General features: G+C 43.2%; 1 protein-coding gene across 3 annotated transcripts in view; it reads right to left on the bottom strand.

The window, feature by feature from the left end:
- Positions 1-11,425: 11,425 nt before the first annotated feature.
- Positions 11,426-20,183, bottom strand: part of setd2 (SET domain containing 2, histone lysine methyltransferase) — a 131,646-nt gene continuing 122,888 nt past the window's right edge. For all 3 annotated transcript variants that reach the window (XM_072260362.1, XM_072260344.1, XM_072260354.1), the window contains 2 exons: positions 14,056-14,157; positions 11,426-13,516 (listed from right to left, as the gene is read on the bottom strand). In XM_072260362.1, coding sequence (XP_072116463.1) covers positions 13,355-13,516; positions 14,056-14,157 — 264 coding nt within the window. In that variant the 3' untranslated portion in view covers positions 11,426-13,354. The remainder of the gene's footprint in view (positions 13,517-14,055; positions 14,158-20,183) is intronic.

Genomic DNA, 20,183 nt, shown 5'->3' with positions numbered 1-20,183 from the left:
AGGAATATTTGTGATACAAAATGTCTTGCCAATGTTGGAACAGCCGCGATTTTTCCTGTTATATCTGTGGCGGGTATATGCTTAAATCTCAAAGATGGAGCATGAGTCCTCTTATTAAGAAAGCCTATGAGCTCTACTTTGGGTGTAAAATTGTCAACCAAGACAAAGCCTGGGCTCCACACATTTGTTACGCAACATGCACTGTTATTCTTAGAGCTTAGCTCAGAGGTACTCTGATGTCAATGCCGTCCGGTATCCTGATGATATGGTGAGAACAGGGGAACATGTGACAAGATTGCTACTTCTGTCTCACTAGTGAGTCTGGTTTCTCTGCTAAAAACAAGCAATCCATCGAATACACCAATATCCCTTCAGCCATGACACCTATGCCATGTGACGATAGTCTTCTAGTACCAATGCCATTAGAGGCATGGAGTCTAGAGGAGGCAGATGAAGATGCCATAATGCATGAGCCAGGAATCGAAAATAACACTGTTACAGATTTTGAACCCTTTATGTTGAGTAAGCCTCATCTGATAACTCAATCTGAGTTAAGTGACATTGTCAGAGACTTGGGTTTGTCAGAGGCAAAATAGTCATAGTCATACTTTATTGATCCCGGGGGAAATTGTTTTTTGTTACAGTAGCACCATAAATAATAAATAGTAATAGAACCATAAATAGTTAAATAGTAATATGTAAATTATGCCAGTAAATTATGAGATAAGTCCAGGACCAGCTTATTGGTTCAGGGTGTCTGACCCTCCAAGGGAGGAGTTGTAAAGTTTGATGGCCACAGGCAGGAATGACTTCCTATGACGCTCTGTATTGCATCTCGGTGGAATGAGTCTCTGGCTGAATGTACTCCTGTGCCCACCCAGTACATTATGTAGTGGATGGGAGACATTGACCAAGATGGCATGCAACTTAGACAGCATCCTCTTTTCAGATACCACCGTGAGAGAGTCCAGTTCCATCTCCACAACATCACTGGCCTTACGAATGAGTTTGTTGATCCTGTTGGTGTCTGCTACCCTCAGCCTGCTGCCCCAGCACACAACAGCAAACATGATAGCACTGGCCACCACAGACTCGTAGAACATCCTCAGCATCGTCCGGCAGATGTCAAAGGACCTCAGTCTCCTCAGGAAATAGAGATGGCTCTGTCCCTTCTTGTAGACAGCCTCAGTGTTCTTTGACCAGTCCAGTTTATTGTCAATTCATATCCCCAGGTATTTGTAATCCTCCACCATGTCCACACTGACCCCCTGCATGGAAACAGGGGTCACTGGTACCTTTGCTCTCCTCAGGTCTACCACCAGCTCCTTAATCTTTTTCACATTAAGCTGCAGATAATTCTGCTCACACCATGTGACAAAGTTTCCTACCGTAGCCCTGTACTCAGCCTCATCTCCCTTGCTGATGCATCCAACTATGGCAGAGTCATCAGAAAACTTTTGAAGATGACAAGACTCTGTTCAGTAGTTGAAGTCCGAGGTGTAAATGGTGAAGAGAAAGGGAGACAAGACAGTCCCCTGTGGAGCCCCAGTGCTGCTGATCACTCTGTCAGACACACAGTGTTGCAAGCACATGTACTGTGGTCTGCCAGTCAGGTAATCAAGAATCCATGATACGAGGGAAGCATCCACCTGCATCGCTGTCAGCTTCTCCCCCAGCAGAGCAGGGCGGATGGTGTTGAACGCACTGGAGAAGTCAAAAAACATGACCCTCACAGTGCTCGCTGGCTTGTCCAGGTGGGCGTAGACACGGTTCAGCAGGTAGACGATGGCATCCTCAACTCCTAGTTGGGGCTGGTAGGCGAACTGGAGGGGATCTAAGTGTGGCCTGACCATATGCCGGAGCAGCTCCAGAACAAGTCTCTCCAGGGTCTTCATGATGTGGGAGGTCAATGCCACCGGTCTGTAGTCATTGAGGCCGCTGGGGCGCGGCGTCTTCGGCACAGAGACGAGGCAGGACGTCTTCCACGGTACAGGAACCCTCCGGAGCCTCAGGCTCAGGTTGAATACATGGCGAAGTACTCCACATAGCTGAGGGGCACAGGCTTTGAGCACCCTGGTACTGACACCATCCGGTCCTGCAGCCTTGCTTGGGTTGAGACGTTTCAGCTGTCTTCTCACCTGTTCAGCTGTGAAGCCCACCATGGTGGTTTCGTGTGGGGAAGGGGTATAGTCATGACAGCAGGGTGGGGGACTGTGAGGAGGGGTAGGAGGGGAGAGTGGAATATGTGTTGGTTGGGGGCCGACAACAGATGGCTCATGTGGGGGATGGGCAGGGGTCACAATGTCAAATCTGTTAAAGAGCAGGTTAAGCTTATTGGCCCTGTCCACACTGCCTTCAGCTCCTCTGTTCCTAGTTTGCCAGAAAGCAGAAAGCAAAAGCAGAATTACTGGGTTCAAGACTGCAAGGATGGAATCAGCTGTCACCAGGAACAAAATTTCTGTGAAGGATTTCGATATTTGAGACAGATGTTTCCCAAAATAACTGACGCCAAGATTAAGGAAGGTATTTTTGTTGGTCCACAAATCAAACAGGTCATCAATGACAGGCAATTCGAAGACCTTCTAGTGGGACTGGTGAAAATCGCATGGAAGGCTTTCAAGGATGTTGTTGAAAATTTTCTTGGCAACTACAGAGTGCCAAACTACGTGCAGCTGGTTGACAACATTCTTCAATCATATGCGAATGGCACTGTCAGTGATGAGCATGGTGAAAGGCTTCACCGGGACATTGCGGTCATGGAGAAATGGTATCAGGGCAACTGGATTCCATCAATGCTGACTGATTATTGTTGGACACTTAAGTGAGAAGCCTCATACACTGAGTACAAAGGAAAATCATCAACAAAACACTTCTAGCTTAGTCGAACTATTGCTAAGTGTCAGCAGTGTTATGCAATTAAATGCATTTTATTCAATAAAAGTTAATTTCTTGTTTCTCCAAATTCCTGTGTGATACAAGTAGTCTGAAATTATAACACGAGGAATTCTGCAGATGCTGGAAATTCAAGCCACACACATCAAAGTTGCTGGTGAACACAGCAGGCCAGGCAGCATCTCTAGGAAGAGGTACAGTTGACGTTTCGGGCCGAGACCCTTCGTCAGGACTAACTGAAAGAAGAGCTAGTAAGAGATTTGAAAGTGGGAGGGGGAGGGGGAGATCCAAAATGATAGGAGAAGACAGGAGGGGGAGGGATGGAGCCAAGAGCTGGACAGTTGATTGGCAAAGGGGATACGAGAGGATCATGGGACAGGAGGCCCAGGGAGAAGGAAAAGGGGGAGGGGGGGAAAACCCAGAGGATGGGCAAGGGGTATAATCAGAGGGACAGAGGGAGAAAAAGGAGAGAGAGAGAGAAAGAATGTGTGTATATAAATAAATAACGGATGGGGTACGAGGGGGAGGTGGGGCATTAGCGGAAGTTAGAGAAGTCAATGTTCATGCCATCAGGTTGGAGGCTACCAGACGGAATATAAGGTGTTGTTCCTCCAACCTGAGTGTGGCTTCATCTTTACAGTAGAGGAGGCCGTGGATAGACATGTCAGAATGGGAATGGGACGTGGAATTAAAATGAGTTTTTCCCCCTCCCCCTTTTCCTTCTCCCTGGGCCTCCTGTCCCATGATCCTCTCATATCCCTTTTGCCAATCACCTGTCCAGCTCTTGACTCCATCCCTCCCCCTCCTGTCTTCTCGTATCATTTTGGATCTCCCCCTCCCACTTTCAAATCTCTTACTAGTTCTTCCTTCAGTTAGTCCTGATGAAGGGTCTCGGCCTAAAATGTTGACTGTACCTCTTCCTAGAGATGCTGCCTGGCCTGCTGCGTTCACCAGCAACTTTGACGTGTGTGGTCTGAAATTATATTTGTGTTCTGCTTTAAGCGTGCTATCATAGCCAAAATAAATTTCTGAGGAAGTAACGCTTTGGAAAAAAAAATTGCTGCCTATTGTTACCAAATAGAACAAAAGCATCAAAGATGCTCTCAGATTCAGAAATCAATTTGCCAAATTGTGGCTGTGCTGGCTTGTTTAAAGGACTTGCTGGTTAGTACCAATCCCTTTCCTTTTGGCACTGCAGATCAGAATATTCTGAGAAACTGTCCTCACCCACCTGCTTATCATTTTGCCTGTTATCTTAAATTTGTCTTCAGTTTGCCAATCACGCTTGTTATAGTACATAGAAAAGTCACAGTACAGGACATTGCGGCGAAAAAGTTCTATTCAAAATGTTCAAAGGAACATCTAAATAAGCCTGATGCATTTTGCAAACAAGTCCTGTGGACTGATGAAGTTAAAATAGAACTTTTTGGCCGCAATGAGCAAAGGTATGTTTGGAGAAAAAAGGGTGCAGAATTTCATGAAAAGAACACCTCTCCAACTGCTAAGCACAGGGGTGAATCGATCATGCTTTGGGCTTGTGTTGTAGCCAGTGGCACGGGAAACATTTACTGGTAGAGGGAAGAATGAATTCAATTAAATACCAGCAAATTCTGGAAGCAAACATCACACTGTCTGTAAAAAAGCCAAAGATGAAAAGAGGATGGCTTCTACAACAGGATAATGAACCTAAACACACCTCAAAATCCACAATGGACTACCTCAAGAGGTGCAAGCTGAAGGTTTTGCCATGGCCCTCACAGTCCCCTGACTTAACATCATCGAAAATCTGTGGATAGACCTCAAAAGAGCAATGCATGCAAGACGGCCCAAGAATCTCACAGAACTAGAAGTCTTTTGCAAGGAAGAATGGGTGAAAATCCCCCAAACAAGAATTGAAAGACTGTTAGCTGGGTACAAAAAGTGTTTACAAGCTGTGATACTTGCCAAAGGGGGTGTTACTAAGTACTGCCATGCAGGGTGCCCAAACTTTTGCTTCGGGCACTTTTCATTTTTTGTTATTTTGAAACTGTAAAAGATGGAAATAAAGAAGTTTTCTTGCTTAAAGTATTAAAGAAATGTGTCATCTTTAACTTCATGCCTTTTGGAAATCAGTTCATCTTTTACTCACTTAGCTATTCACAGTAACAGAAATTTTGACCAGGACTGCCCAAACTTTTGCATGCCACTGTATACCTATCTAAGAATCTCTTAATTTCTTAATTATTCTCTTAATTAAGAATGCATCCCTAATGTATCTGGCTCTACAACCACCCTGGCAATGCACTCCACAAAAACTTACCTCTGACATTCCCCTGATAGCTTCTTCCAATCACCTTAACATTATGCCTTCAGGTATTAGCTATTTCCGCCCTGGGAAAATAAAGGCACCAGCTGTCCACCATGTCTCTTAACATCTTGTACATTTACCATCCTCCTTTGCTTTAAAGAGAAAAGCTCCTGTTGGCTCAACTTTTCCTTATAAAATATGTTACTGTCTGTTAAAAGTTTTCTAACTAATGGCCTGTTAATTATTATTCCCAGCAGTCATGAGATTGCCTGTTACCTTAAATCTATCTTCAAGTTACTGATCACACCTGTCAGTTACAAGTTTACTGAGTAGTGGCTTATTATTATTCCCAAGTTATCAGTGGGATTTAATAAAAATCAATTAAAAACTTACCCTTGACTTAACCCATAGGGAATAGAGCCAAAGTGGAAGATATGAAGGTGGTTGTCCGTTGGTATCCATTACCTTGTATCTTGTTTAGAATTAATCTGTTGGAAAGAAAAAGACATGGAACCAATCTAAAAAGTGTTTGAGAGAAAGAATTTAAATAGAAGCAGAAGATTAAGAAGCGACAGGCCCTTGTATTTGGCATCCCTCCGTCTTATCTTTGTCCACCCCTCCCCCACCACATTTCTCCAGCCTCCAATGCCACCTCGAGTGCTAGTAAATCGGCTGGAATTAATCCTGGATTTTGGTTTGCGATGTCTGCATGTGATTAAGCCGCAGATGCAGAGGCAGCTGCTCCATTCTTTTTAACTTTGATCATCACAGATGAGAGGAACAGGGAATGGAATCCACATTCGGTGTATGCAGCTACAGTTTGGAGTGATCGATAGTAAGGGGACTTGCTGAAATGGGGATTAAATTCATAACTACCGTAAAAGATTTGGGGCAATCCATGATCCAGCACTCCAGAAATAAATAGATCCATAAAAAGGAAGTCAGCTGATTCTTGTGTTTGATTTCTTTTGCCACAAGCTCCCCCCACCCCCCTTACACAACTTATCTGCTTTCAAAAACACACTTACATTTGCTGTAAGGAATTCAGCAGAAATCCAGTCAGGATTTAGCAACCCACAGTAGGTTTTGATAAAACCTCGCTTGTTCTTTGTTGAGAAGTACACTGTCTTGATCATGGCTGAAATGTGAAGTCCATTTGGAAGTGAAGTTGCACCAACCATTGCATTTCCTAGTGTTCAGAAGATTCATGAGAGATCTACTCAAGGCATTTGAAGTGATAAAAAAGGGGCAAACATTTACTCTAAATTCAGACCAAGACAATAATCTTAATAGTTGAGGGAGGCCATCCAGCATGGAAACAAAGAAACACTTAGAACACACCAACTGCTGTGGAAATCAGGAACTTTACTCTTGAAAAATTTGCAACAAAAACAGAAAAGTATCAAAAACAGACCAGGCAGCATCTGTGGTAAAACAAAAGACTTAACCTTTCAAGTTGAAGATACATCAGTGGAACTAGGAAACACTCCTCCACCTGGTTGAACTTGAATTTGTGTTGAACAATCTTTCCAATTCTCAGTTTCTCCCAATCAAAGGAGAATATTCATGAGCCCGAGCTTTTTATGGGATACATGGAGCAGTCCTTGTTTCAGCTCGAGGATGCTCCAATATACTTTAACCTCTGATACATCTCTGACTGTATTGCCACTCATATGCAATCTAAAAATGCCACTACTTTTGCTGCCAATTTCTACTCTGCTCTCACCTTCACATAGCCTCTGACTCCCCCCTTCCTCTTCTGGATCTTTCCATCTTTTTCTCAGGAGAGGCCAGTAACAAACATCCACCACAAGCCAACAGACTCCATGGCTTTCTCCATCACACTTAGAACCATAGAGTAATCCAGAATGAAGAGGCCCTTCGGCCCCACACAGACCATGTGGCCCAGCAATTGAGTCCCATTTGACAGTGTTTAGTCCACATCTCTCTAAACCCCTCTAACCATTTTGCAAGAGCTATTCTTTCAGCTCCTCCTCCTCCTCCGAGCTCCAAAATCATGGATTTAAAATGTGCATCAGTGGCACTTATAGAAGAGCACAAGAGAGAATGTGGCAGTGTGAATGAGAAACAGAGAGAGGCAATGGGCAGATATGAGTAGAAAGGATCAACAGATGGACAAAGAGGGAAGTGAGAGGAAATGGGGTTAAGAAAGAGGTGATGGACAAGCAGGGAACTTGGGTAAGGAAGGAAAAATGAAGGCAGTGGTGAGGAGGAAGAGAATGAAGAAAAGGGAAAGAGGGGATGCAGGGGACAAAGAGGTCATTGTGAGATTAATGACTGAGCCTAGTTACAAGGGACTGATGGGGCACAGGGAACAAGTTACAGTAGGTACAGGCATTAAGGAAATGGTATGTTGGGGACAAGTAACTGAACGGGTGGGGGAAGAGGTGAGACAGATAATGAAGGGAATGTGGGGGCAAGTATGTGGAAGTGTGAGAAGAGGAATTAGAAGGCAGATATAGAAGCTACAGGCAATTACATCGGTGAGACAAGGGGACATTGGTGGTGAGGAAAGGGAAGAGGGAGTAAACTAGGAGGGAACCAAGCTGGAGAGCAAGTGAAAAAAAACCCACATCACTGGGAGCATTTGGCACACTTGTCGTCACGAGTCAGGGGCAGTGAGTATAAGAAACAAAATGTTATATTAGTTATACAAAATGCTGGCGAGGCCATACTTGGGAGTATTGTGTACGGTTTTGGTCACCTTGTTGAAGGAAAGACATTATTAAACTAGGAAGATTTACCAGGTTGTTACCTGGACTTGGGAGCCCATGTAACAAGGAGAGGCTGAGTACACTAGGATTTCATCCCTGGAATGTATGAGGTTGCAGGGTGACCTGATAGAAGTATACAAGATCATAAGGGACATAGACAGGGTGAAGGTACATAAATACAAGAAGTAGATGCCACCTCTGGCTTCTTCCTCCTTCCATCCCAGTCCTGATGAAGGTCTCAGCCTGAAATGTCAACAGTTTATTCATTTCCAATGATGATGCCTGCCTCCAGCATTTTGTGTGAAAGTACAGTCTTTTCGCCGGGGAGAAGGTTGCGAAAAACAAGATCAGAAGTGAGAGAGATTTAAAAGGATCATCAGGGACAGTTTTATCATGCAAAGGGCGATGCATATTTGGAATGAGCTGCCAGAAACTGTGGTTGAGAAGGGCACATAAGCAACATTTAAAAGCAATTTACATAAATACAGGGATAGGAGTGGTTTAGAGGGCTCTGTGCAGATGGGACTAGTTCACTGGCAAGAGTAAGCATGGACAAGTTGGGCTGAAGGGCCACTTCCAACCTGTGTGACTATGATGGAACATGTGATTTGGAGATGGTGTGAGGGACAGAGGTGACGACTATGCAAGATAGTGAGAAGGGCTACAAAGAGAGCACGTGTGAGCTGGGGGTGCAGGGGCAAATAGTGTGTGAGGGACAAAACCAGTGTAGAAGCAGATAAGGGGATGTGGTGGGAGAATGCGCAATGGGGGGAGGGAGTGGCAGTGAAGGAGGGTTGGGAGATTGAGCATGGGGTTTCTGGGGAGAGGGGCTCCACAGGAATCTGACAGGCAAGGGATCAGGTCAGCAAAGAGCTTTACGGGAGTGCGAGTTGAAGTGTGCAAGGAAGTTATTATTTCTAAAACCTACAACAGTGATTTCCTATAGGGGTGGTCGCGGGGCATTAAAGGTTCTTGCTGGGGGAGGGGGGGGTGGCACGGTGAGCTGCACCCTAACCTGAGGGATGAGACCTGACTGACCGTGTCAACTTGCTTCAGTTGTCAGTATTTGATGGACATTTCCAGTTTGTGTTAATTTTTTATTTAAATTTATCCCCTTTAACGATGGATAAACTCGCATGGCGCAATCTCTAGGAGTCTGAAGGTGGTGAAGCCTTGAATTTTAAACCTGTTAAGAAACAAACTACAATGTTACATACCTGGAGTACAGTTTTATTCCATTCCTGTCAGATTAGCAATACCCCATGAGTCTTATTTGTAATACTGTACTGTCTAATTAAGCCATGAAACTATTAAGATTGTAGGAACACTTCTGTAAGTCACACTGAAAAGGCTACTTATTGTTTTACTCAGTTTCAGAAGATGAAAGAAACATTTGAAAAGTATTGCAGACTTGAGTCATTTGCTAAGCAAGCTAAAAATGACTTTAATAGTGGTCTCACTGCACTTCCAAAATGATAGCAAAGTGTGGAAAATCTCAAAATCGGTGGAAGATTAAGAATGCCTGCAACACACACAAAACGCTGGAGGAACTCAGCAGGCCAGGCAGCATCTATGGAAAAAGTACAATTGACGTTTCAGGCCAAGACCCTTTGGCAGGACTGGAGAGAAAAAGCTGAGGAGTAGATTTGAAAGGAGGGGGGAGGGAAGAGAGAAATGCCAGGCTGTAGGTGAAACTGCATTAATGGCTGCTGTAACAGAAGTGCTCACCATTGTTCTCAAAATCGATAAGTCAACTCTGCGAGACAACCAGGCATTGCTAATAGCATATGTACAGTTTATCAAAAATAGAAAAGTTTTCATAAACTTCTCTTTTGTAAAAAACTAAAACCAATTATCAATCTATGACAAGCTCAAAATGTACGCCGAGGATAAAAGTATTCTGATTAGGAACAAGATGTCTTCTGTAACAGATGGAGCACCATATATGACAGATCACCATGCTGGTTTAGTGGCACATTTTAAAAAAGACATTCCAAGTCTGCAATCCATTGTGTAATTCACCATCAACATCTTGCAGCCAAAAACGTCAGCCAGCGACTTTTTAAAAGCATGTTTCTTCTAATATCTGCTATTAACAAAATGAAAGCTCATCCATTAAATAGCAGAATATTTCACCAGTTATGGCAAGATAACAATGAAGAGTTGAACGCTTCCTTCTTCACACTAAAGTTTGTTGCTTGTCAAAGGGCTGCTGCTTAAAACATCTCTTTGATCTTTTTGACACTGTGGTTGAATTTTTGCTTAAAATTGACAAGAGCTTGGGAAACAAAATTGAACTTTTATGTGGAGATGTGGCATACCTAGCCAATCTGTATGACAAAATGCACATTCTAAATATGAAACTGCAGGGTGAGAATTTCAATCTGGTCCAGGCAAAAAGCGCAGTGTCCACTTTTATCGGAAAATTGGAAATATACAAGCAAAGTATTGGGAGATGAATGTTCTCATAATTCCCCTGCATGGAAAGTATGGCACTCCCTTTCAGACTGTGATTTGCAAGAGTACTGCTGACGCCTGCAGTCACTGAAGAAGGATTTTCAGAATTGATTCAAGGGTTTGAACAACCTGGAAATTCCAGACTGGGTAATTAACCCATTTCTTTGCAAGATGGAAGAACAAGAAGAAAGTTTGCAAGAAATTATTGAAATTCAGAATGAAGAATCAAAAATACTTTTCAAAAACGCCGTCTTTTATGGTATGTGGCTACACTGTCAGACAAAGTTTTCTGGTCCTTGGAGAAGAGCCGAACTGCTCTTCATTGCATTTTCACCCTCCTGCTACAGGAAGGAAAGCGTAGGAATGGATCAAGCACAAGGACAGGCACAATGGATTATGGGCATAACCAGGAGCAACGGAATGAGTGGGGAGTTGGTGAGGGCAAAAACATGTGAGAAAGTGTGCAAGAGTAAGAAAACACAAGGTGAGATCGAGCAAAGGATAAGTGAACAGAGTGAACACACAGGGAAGAGAGTAAAGATATGGGGTAGGGGATGAGAGATGGAAAGAGAAAGCATGGAGGAAAGGCAAAGGCTTGGCAAGAAAGTGTGGGGAAAACAGGGAAGGCGCTAGTTAGAGCACCCAGATAAGTTATACAGCAAGTACAAGTAATAATAAAGGGAACAGTGAATACAGATAAAACAGAATTGTATGTCAGCCACATAAAATGTACATAAAATGAAGATAATACAATGACTCCTGAGTAAAACTGTGCAAAATTGTTTACTTTCCAGTGAGTTACTGAGCATTAAATTTAATAAACTAGTAACGAGAAGAGCATTTAACCTTAGCTTTCCAGTCAGACCCTTTCAAGTGTCCCTAATATGACCTCAGAGGGCTACTGCTTCCTTCATAATCACACTAGTTCCACACACAACCTCACACAGGTATCTTACCTCTTCCAAGAGCCACATCACATTACAGGGGTCTGACCTTAACCTTAAATAATTAAAAAAAAAACTCTAATTGACTATTTTAAAAGGAAGACTCCAAATCAGATTTCAAACAATGTATATTTTTTTTACTTTTAAAAATACACGACATTCATCCCTGCAAATTTCCAGCTCCTAGCACCAAGTGAAATCTCTGCAAATTGTAAAAATTACAAACGCACAAGCCACTTTAGCAGAGAGCACCCACTGAAACCATTTTCCAGAAAGTCAGAGAGTGAGAAAGAACATTTAGCAGCAGTCCTTCTTGGGTGTCAGCATGTCTCCTTGCAAGACTGTTTTCTCTAGCTGCTTAACCACTTCAGAAATACTTGGGGAACTGTTGTTCTATTAAAAAAAATCGTTGTCTATAGTACAGAATCAAATTGATTTTCAAACTGGAGATTTTCTTCAAACTTTTACTACCAGCTACTAGATAATTCATGTATCTATTCTGCTACCCTCACCATTCCTCAGTCAGGGTTTTTAATTTAATTAATAATTAAAAATCCTAGGTAAATCAAACATTTCTTTTAAATAGCATATTGGCTCACGCTACATATGGTTGAGGCTAATGGATGTTGGACTGAAATTAAAACTGTTGCAGTGAGGGGAACAGTGATGGGTACTAAGGCTCAGCTGCTCATTATAAATCCATTACTGTCAATTGGGACAGCGAAGGCTATGAATGAGCAACAAATCTGTTACGGCTCCCACAAGAGTTCAAAGCTCAGCCCACTGAATCTGGAAGTAGTAACATCTGAGGTTGGTTGCGGTAGGGGAGAGGGAAAAAAAACCGGCTAATTTAGTTATGCCAACACTAACTGTAGTGCTCAAAACAATGACCACGCACATATTTTGGGAGCAAGCCAGGTAAATTGTGCCTTCTTAAAATAAAATTTGATGGTACCTTCTTGCTTGTTTCTACCACCCTTCCAAAAATCATTCCGACTTACAGAAGGTTCCTTGCGTCCCAATATGGCTGCTTGGGTGCTGCCTCGGGACACCATTCACATGTGCGAAGCTGGATTGTCAGTGCCGACAGCCTATTTAATTGTAGGGTGGCATGATGAAGGGCAATAATCCTGTTCTCACACAATCTCTTTCTGGCTGAAGATGGGAGATGGGAGGGGAAAGGAAGGTGGGTGCACAAGATGGTCACTGAGAGCCAGAAGCCTGCTCAAGCGTTTGTCATTTCTTAATTCCAATCAAACATATAGTTGTTAACACCAACGAGCTCCTCGCCAACTCCAAACCAGAGGTAGGGTGGGGGAGAGGGGTGGGAAGGGGGAGCCTCAACTTTCCTGGCCTGGATTTTCACTGCAGTTTTTGAAAGTGGATGCGAAGAGAAAGGGTGATCCCAATTAAAATTCATTTTGTTTAACCAGACACTAAAGTTTTTCTTTACTTAGTGAATTAACACCACCGTCTGCTATCCAAACGAAAAAAAACAGCAACCTTTAAGTCAGTACTAGTCACAGATCATTTTGCACAAGTTTTTTTTTAAAAAAACAAAAACAGTTTTAAAACTTTTTTCCAAAACACTTATTGTCACAATTCTCTTTTTGCAGACATTAAATTGTAAGCAAAAAGTATTTTTTAAACATTTTCTTTACATAAAAAAGTCCGTAAAAATTTAATACAGTAAAATGATTCTTTTTAAAGTATGAGTTTTTTTGGCTGACTGTCGATGATATACAGTCAGACTGAGTTGATATCTAACCAATATTATAGTATTTACATAGTAAAAGAAGGAGAATAATGAATCCACCACATCCCCACAACCTATCCCCCTCAAAAATGTACTTATCAAAGTGGATGGGGTAAAGTTAACTAGAAGTGGTTTCATTGCTTTCTCAATATATTCACATATGCATTAAAACAGTATAATACAGATAGTTATGAGGAGATTGAGAAGCTAGTATAGATCCACATAGTTTTTGCTCAAGGGCGGGACAGGCCTGTGGGAAGGGGGAAACGGCAGGATTTATTATTCAGTCAACGTCTGGTTCTTCTTTAGGCTTGTAAACTGCACCAAATTTCTGCATGTACTTCTTGATGTATTCCTTGGTTTTATGCTTCACATTTTCATTGCACTCCAGATCCTCAGGATTCTTGCATTGTTTCAGCTCCTTGTTCATGACACCATGAGTCAACTGTATGAGAGAGAGCAAAGTGAGAGGTCAGGAGATTCAAGGGAAGGGTATTTGAGAAGAGGGGGGGAACTGAGGGAGGAGTGGGGCCAAAGTGGTGGGAGAACTGATGGGGAGTGGATGAGTAGAAAAGGGAGAGAAAACCAAGGGTGGTCATGTTGGGGAGAGAAGAAGAGGGTTTGTGGAACATAAGGGGTATGAAGAAGTGGCAGTGAGGACATGCCGAGGGCCAGTGGGCTGGAGAAATTTTCATTTTCATGAACATGGGAGCTGGCACACTTGTACATGTGCTTTGTTCCAGTCAAACCTCCCCTAGTGGTCTTGTACACAAGTACGTTCCCTTTGCTGTCCCAACTTAAAGTTGGCAAGGGCACCTAAGGCTTATCTACAACTCAGGCTTAGGTCAGTTGACTCAGCAAGTCTCACTGTCAGTGCACCTCAGTACTATTACCAGGTTGGCCCACGTGACATACAGGTTTTCCAGCTAAGGCTCAGGAAAGTGATGCCACAAATCAGGGGAAAAACACTTGCTATGTCTTTACCTTACGAGCCAGATGTTTGAAGTCCTCTGTTGCTACGATTCTTCCTATTTTACAGTCAGGTTTCCGGTAAGGATTCAGGCACAAAACAATGAACTGGGAGATCTGGAAAGAAGGAAACAGGTAAAATGGGACTAAAGTAGAGTATCCCAGCTGATACACCACTGGTCAAAGGACTCCAGTCTGGAAAAATAATACTCCACTACCACAGTTTGTCTCCTTCCACTAAGCCAACTTGTGTCCAGTTGGCTAGTTCAACCTGATCCCATTTTGGAAAGTCACAATGAATGATAGGATCCTAAGAAGAGATGGGGAACAATTGGACTTTTGTATATAAGCCCAAAGATCCCTGAAAGTGGCAATACTGGTAAATACAACTGTGAACAAGGCATGTAAGATGCCAGCCTTCACTAGGTGGGGCAAAGAACACAAGAGCAGGGAAGTTATGGTACAGCTTTACAAGTACATCACAAACACATCCATCCCCAGCACTGGTAGCATTTTCAGGAGGCACTGCCTCAAGAAGGCCACATTCATCAAAGATGCCTCCACCCCACGCCATGACATCTTTTCACAGCTACCACTGGCCAGGATTTACAGAAGCTTGAAGTCCCATGTGGCCAAGTTCAAGGTCAGTTACTTCCTTTCAAACATTTGGTTCCTGAACCAATTGGCAAAACCCTAATCACTACAGCTTAGCAACATTTTGAACACCTTGCACTTAGATAGACTTATTTGTTCTAATTGTGTTTTCTTGTAAAGAATTGTGGATATTTTACATTTAATTCCTGTTTTTCTGGTGAATGCTGTTTATTTGATGCTGACGCAAGCAAAATTTTCACTGCACTTGTGTGTCCATGTATTTGTACATATGACATTGACACTGACTCTGAGACCACACCTGGAACACTGTGTGCAGTTTTGGTTGCCACAGTGCACAAAGGATGTGACTGTTATGGACATGAGTGCAGAGAAGATTCACCAGGATGTTTAATGTGATGGGGTGAGTGTCTCAGTTATGAGACTGGACAGGTTGCACTCATTATCCTTGGAGCAGAGAAGGTTGACAAGACACCTGATGTAGAAATATAATGAGGGGCACATTTAGGTTGCGCTGTAAACTTCTCCACATATATGAATTAACTATGACCCAATGGCATGGGAGTGAGGACACAGTAAGAGGTTCAGAGGGGATATAAAAGAAACACTCTGAGCAGATGGTTAGAATTTGGACGATAGAGACAGGATCTCTATCAATATTCTAGTAGTATCTGGACAGGCACTTAAGTTGCTAAGGCATAGAAAGCTACAGACCAAGTTATAGTCGGTACAAACAAGGCAGACCAGAGAGGTTGTTTCCATCCTGTGACTCAATACACTCACCCGATTGTACTTGAAAAGAACTTTTATCACACATTCAATTCTCAGCACTACTCCATCGGTCTCTCTTGCAGGGAAGGTGGGACATATATGGAAGGAACAGCTTGCACCTGAACTGGAAGGGGACAAATATCCTGGTGGGAAGGTTTGTTAGTGCTGCATGGGGCGGGGGTGGGGTGGGGAGGGGGGGAACCAGAGTGCCAGAAGAGATACTGGAGCGGTTGTGGAGACAGATGTTGTTAAGACCTCAGACAAAGTCATGAATCACCATGAATCATGGAGCAACTAATGCCCTGAGCTGTATATATTTCAATGCAATAAGTCTCGTAAGAAAGGCAGATGAGCTCAATGCATGGATCCATACTTGGAATTATGATATTGCAGCCATTAGTGCATTCCCACAATCCTGATTGAGAAGTTGCAGAACCCGGACCTCTGTACCTCCCTCTGCAATTGGATCCTCGACTTCCTAACTGGAAGGCCACAGTCTGTGTGGATTGATGATAACATATCCTCCTCATTGACAATCAACACTGGCACACCTCAGGGTGTGTGCTTAGCCCACTGCTCTACTGTCTATATACACGATTGTGTGGCAGGCATAGCTCAAATACCATCTATAAATTTGCTGACGACACAACCATTGTTGGTAGAATCTCAGGTGGCGACGAGAGGGCATACAGGAGTGAGATATGCCAACTAATGGAATGGTGCCGCAGCAACAGCCTAGCACTCACCATCAGTAAGCCGGAAGAGCTGATTGTGGACTTCAGGAAGGATAAGAGGAAGGAACACATACCAATCCTCACAATGGGATCAGAAGTGGAGAGAGTGAGCAGCTTCAAGTTCCTTGGTGTCAAGATCTCTAAGGATCTAACCTGGTCCCAACATATCGATGTAGTTATAAAGAAGGCAAGACAGTGGCTATACTTTATTAGGAATTTGAAAAGATTTGGCATGTCAACAAATACACTCAAAAACTTCTATAGTTGTACTGTGGAGAGCATTCTGACAGGCTGCATCACTGTCTGGTATGGAGGGGCTACTGCACAGGACTGAGAGAAGTTGCAGAGTGTTGTAAATCTAGTCCGCTCTATCTTGGGCACTAGCCTACAAAGTACCCAGGACGTCTTTAGGGAGCGCTGTCTCAGAAAGGCAGCATCCATTATTAAGGTGATTTTAAATTTCCACATATTGACTGGGATTCCTGAACTGTAAAAATAGATGAGATAAGAGTTTGTCAAACTGATTCAGGAAAGTTTCCTTAATCAATACATTGAAGTCCCATTGAGAGATTGTGGAATACCTGATTTGCTATTAGGGAATGAGACAGGACAGGTGACAGAAGTTTGTGTAGGGAAAGAGGAAGGAACTTTGCATCTACTGATCACAATGTCATTAGTTTCAAAGTAAATATGTAAAAAGATAGTTCTGGTCCTTAGGCTGAGATTCTAAATTGGAGAAAAGGCAATCAAAAAATGATCTGGCAAGTGTGGATTGGGACAGGCTGCTTTCTGGTAAAGGTGTACTTAGTAAGTGGGAGGCCTTCAAGAGTGAAATTTTGGGAATATAAAGCTTGTCAGAGTAAAAGATTTCCTCCTGTTTGCGAAAAGATAAAGATAACAAGTTTAGTGACCCTTGGTTTTCAAGAGACATTGAGGCCCTGGTTAAGAAATAAAGGAGGTGCATTACAGGTAGGAACAAATGAGGTGGAGGTGGAGTACAAGAAATGCAAGAGTACACTTAAGAAAGAAATCAGGAAGGCTAAATGAAGGCATGAGGTTGCCTTGGCAGACAAGGTGAAGGAGAACCTAAGGGGATTTTACAGATATGTTAAGAGCAAAAGAGATGGGGGAGATCTTAAGTATTTTTTTTGCATCTGTATTTACTCAGGAGATGGACACAGTTTACAGCAGCGAGGCGACTCCAGATCAACTTTATGGACCCTACACAGATTACAGAGGTGTAAGGAGGTGTTTGCTGTCTTGAGGCAAATTAGGGTGGATAAATCCCCAGGGCCTGACAAGATGTTCCCCCAGACTCTGCAGATGCAAGTGCTTAAATTTCTGGGACACTAGCAGAGATAATTAAATTATCCTTAGTAACAGGTGAGGTTCCAGATGTTGTTCCGCTGTTTAAGAAAGGCTCTAAAAATAAACTAGGAAATTATAGACCAGTTAGCCCGGGAAAGTTACTGGAAGATATTTTAAGGGACCGGATAGAAACATAGAAAACCTACAGCACAATACAGGCCCTTTGGCCCACAGAGTTGTGCTGCACGTCCCTACCGTAGAAATTACTAGGCTTACCTATAGCCCTCTATTTTACTAAGCTCCATGTACCTACCTAAAAGTCTCTTAAAAGACCCTATTGTGTCCACCTCCAATGCCGGCAGCCCATTCCATGCACTCACCACTCTGAGTAAAAAAACTAACCCCTGACATCTCTCCTGTATCTACTCCCCAGCATCTTAACCTATGTCCACTTGTGGCAACCATTTCAGCCCTGGGAAAAAGCCTCTGACTATCCACACGATCAATGCCTCTCATCATCTTATACACCTCTCTCAGGTCACCTCTCATCCTCCGTCGTTCCAAGGAGAAAAGGCCGAGTTCACTCAACCTATTCTCATAAGGCATGCTCCCCAATCCAAGCAACATCCTTGTAAATATCCTCTGGACCCTTTCTATGGCTTCTACATCCTTACTGTAGTGAGGCGACCAGAACTGAGCACAGTACTCCAAGTGTGGTCTAACCAGGGTCCTATATAGCTGCAACATTACCTCCTGGCTCCCAAGTTTAATTCCATGATTGATGAAGGCCAATGCACCATACGCCTTCTTAACCACAGAGTCAACCTGCGCAGCTGCTTTGAGTGTCCTATGGACTCGGACCCCAAGATCCCTCTGATCCTCCACACTGCCAAGAGTCTTACCATTAATACTATATTCTGCCATCATATTTGACCTACTAAAATGAACCACTTCACACTTATCTGGGTTGAACTCCATCTGCCACTTCTCAGCCCAGTTTTACATCCTATCAATGTCCCGCTGTAACTTCTGACAGCCCTCCACACTATCCACAACACCTCCAACCTTTGTGTCATCAACAAACTTACTAACACATCCCTCCACTTCCTCATCCAGGTCATTTATAAAAATCATGAAGAGTAAGGGTCCCACAACAGATCCCGAGGCACTCCACTGGTCACCGACCTCCATGCAGAATACGACCCATTTACAACCACTGTTTGCCTTCTGTGGGCAAGCCAGTTCTGGTTCTACAAAACAATGTCCCCTTGGGTCCCAAGCCTCCTTACTTTCTCAATAAGCCTTGCATGGGGTACCTTATCAAATGCCTTGCTGAAATCCATATACACTACAGCTACTGCTCTTCCGTCATCAATGTGTTTAGTCACATCCTCAAAAAATTTAATCAGGCTCATAAGGCATGACCTGCCCTTGACAAAGCCATGCTGACTACTCCTAATCATATTATACCTCTCCAAATGTTCATAAATCCTGCCTCTCAGGATCTTCTCCAACAACTTACCAACCACTGAGGCAAGACTCAGCGGTCTATAATTTCCTGGGCTATCTCTACTCCCTTCCTTGAATAAAGGAACAACATCCATAACCCTCCAATCCTCCGGAACCTCTCCCGTCCCCATTGATGATGCAAAGATCATCGCCAGAGGCTCAGCAATCTCCTCCCTCGCCTCCCACAGAAGCCTGGGGTACATCTCATCCAGTCCCGGCGACTTATCCAACTTGATGCTTTCCAAAAGCTCCAGCACATCTTCTTTCTTAATACCTACATGCTCAAGCTTTTCAGTCTGCTGCAAGTCCTCACTACAATCACCAAGATCCTTTTCCATAGTGAATACTTAAGTATTCATTAAGTACCTCTGCTTTCACGTCTTATCCTCTTGCTCTTCACATACTTGTAGAATGTCTTGGGGTTTTCCTTAATCCTGCCCGCCAAGGCCTTCTCATGGCCCCTTCTGGCTCTCCTAATTTCCATCTTAAATTCCTTCCTATTAGCATTACAATCTTCTAAATCTCTAACATTACCCAGCTCTCTGAACCTTTTGTAAGCTTTTCTTCTTGACTGGATTTATTATAGCCTTTGTACACCACAGTTCCTGTACCCCACCATAACTTCCCTTTCTCATTGGAACGTACCTATGCAGAACTCCACACAAATATCCTCTGAATATTTGCCACATTTCCTCTGTACTTTTCCCTGAGAACATCTGTTTCCAACTTAAGCCTCCAATTTCCTGTCTGATAGCCTCATAATTCCCTTTACTCCAATTAACTGCTTTTCTAACTTGTCTGTTTCTCTCTCTCTCTCCAATGCGATTGTAAAGGAGATAGAATTATGATCACTAATTCATGTACGAGTATTTTGATAGACATGGACTGATTAAGGATAGTCAGCATCGCTTCGTGCATCGTAGGTCACGTCTAAACAATCTTTAAGAGGTTTACAAGTTACCAGGAAAGGTGATGACGGTAAGGCAGTGCATGTTGTATACATGGACATGACCAAGGATTTGACAAGGTCCCACATGGAGGTTTGTCAAGAAGGTTCAGTCACTCAGCATTCAAAATGAGGTAGTAAATTGTATTAGACATTGGCTTTATGGGAGAAGACAGAGAGTGGCAGTAGATGGTTGTCTCTCTGACTGAAGTCCTGTGACTAGTAGAGCGCTGCAGGGATCGGTGCTGGGGTCCATTGTTGTT

This window comes from Mobula birostris, chromosome 1, assembly GCF_030028105.1.
Source record: "Mobula birostris isolate sMobBir1 chromosome 1, sMobBir1.hap1, whole genome shotgun sequence".
Classification (NCBI taxonomy): Eukaryota; Metazoa; Chordata; class Chondrichthyes; order Myliobatiformes; family Myliobatidae; genus Mobula; species Mobula birostris.
The sequence above is the reverse complement of the archived record's forward strand: the minus strand, read 5'-3'. Positions and strand labels throughout refer to the sequence as shown.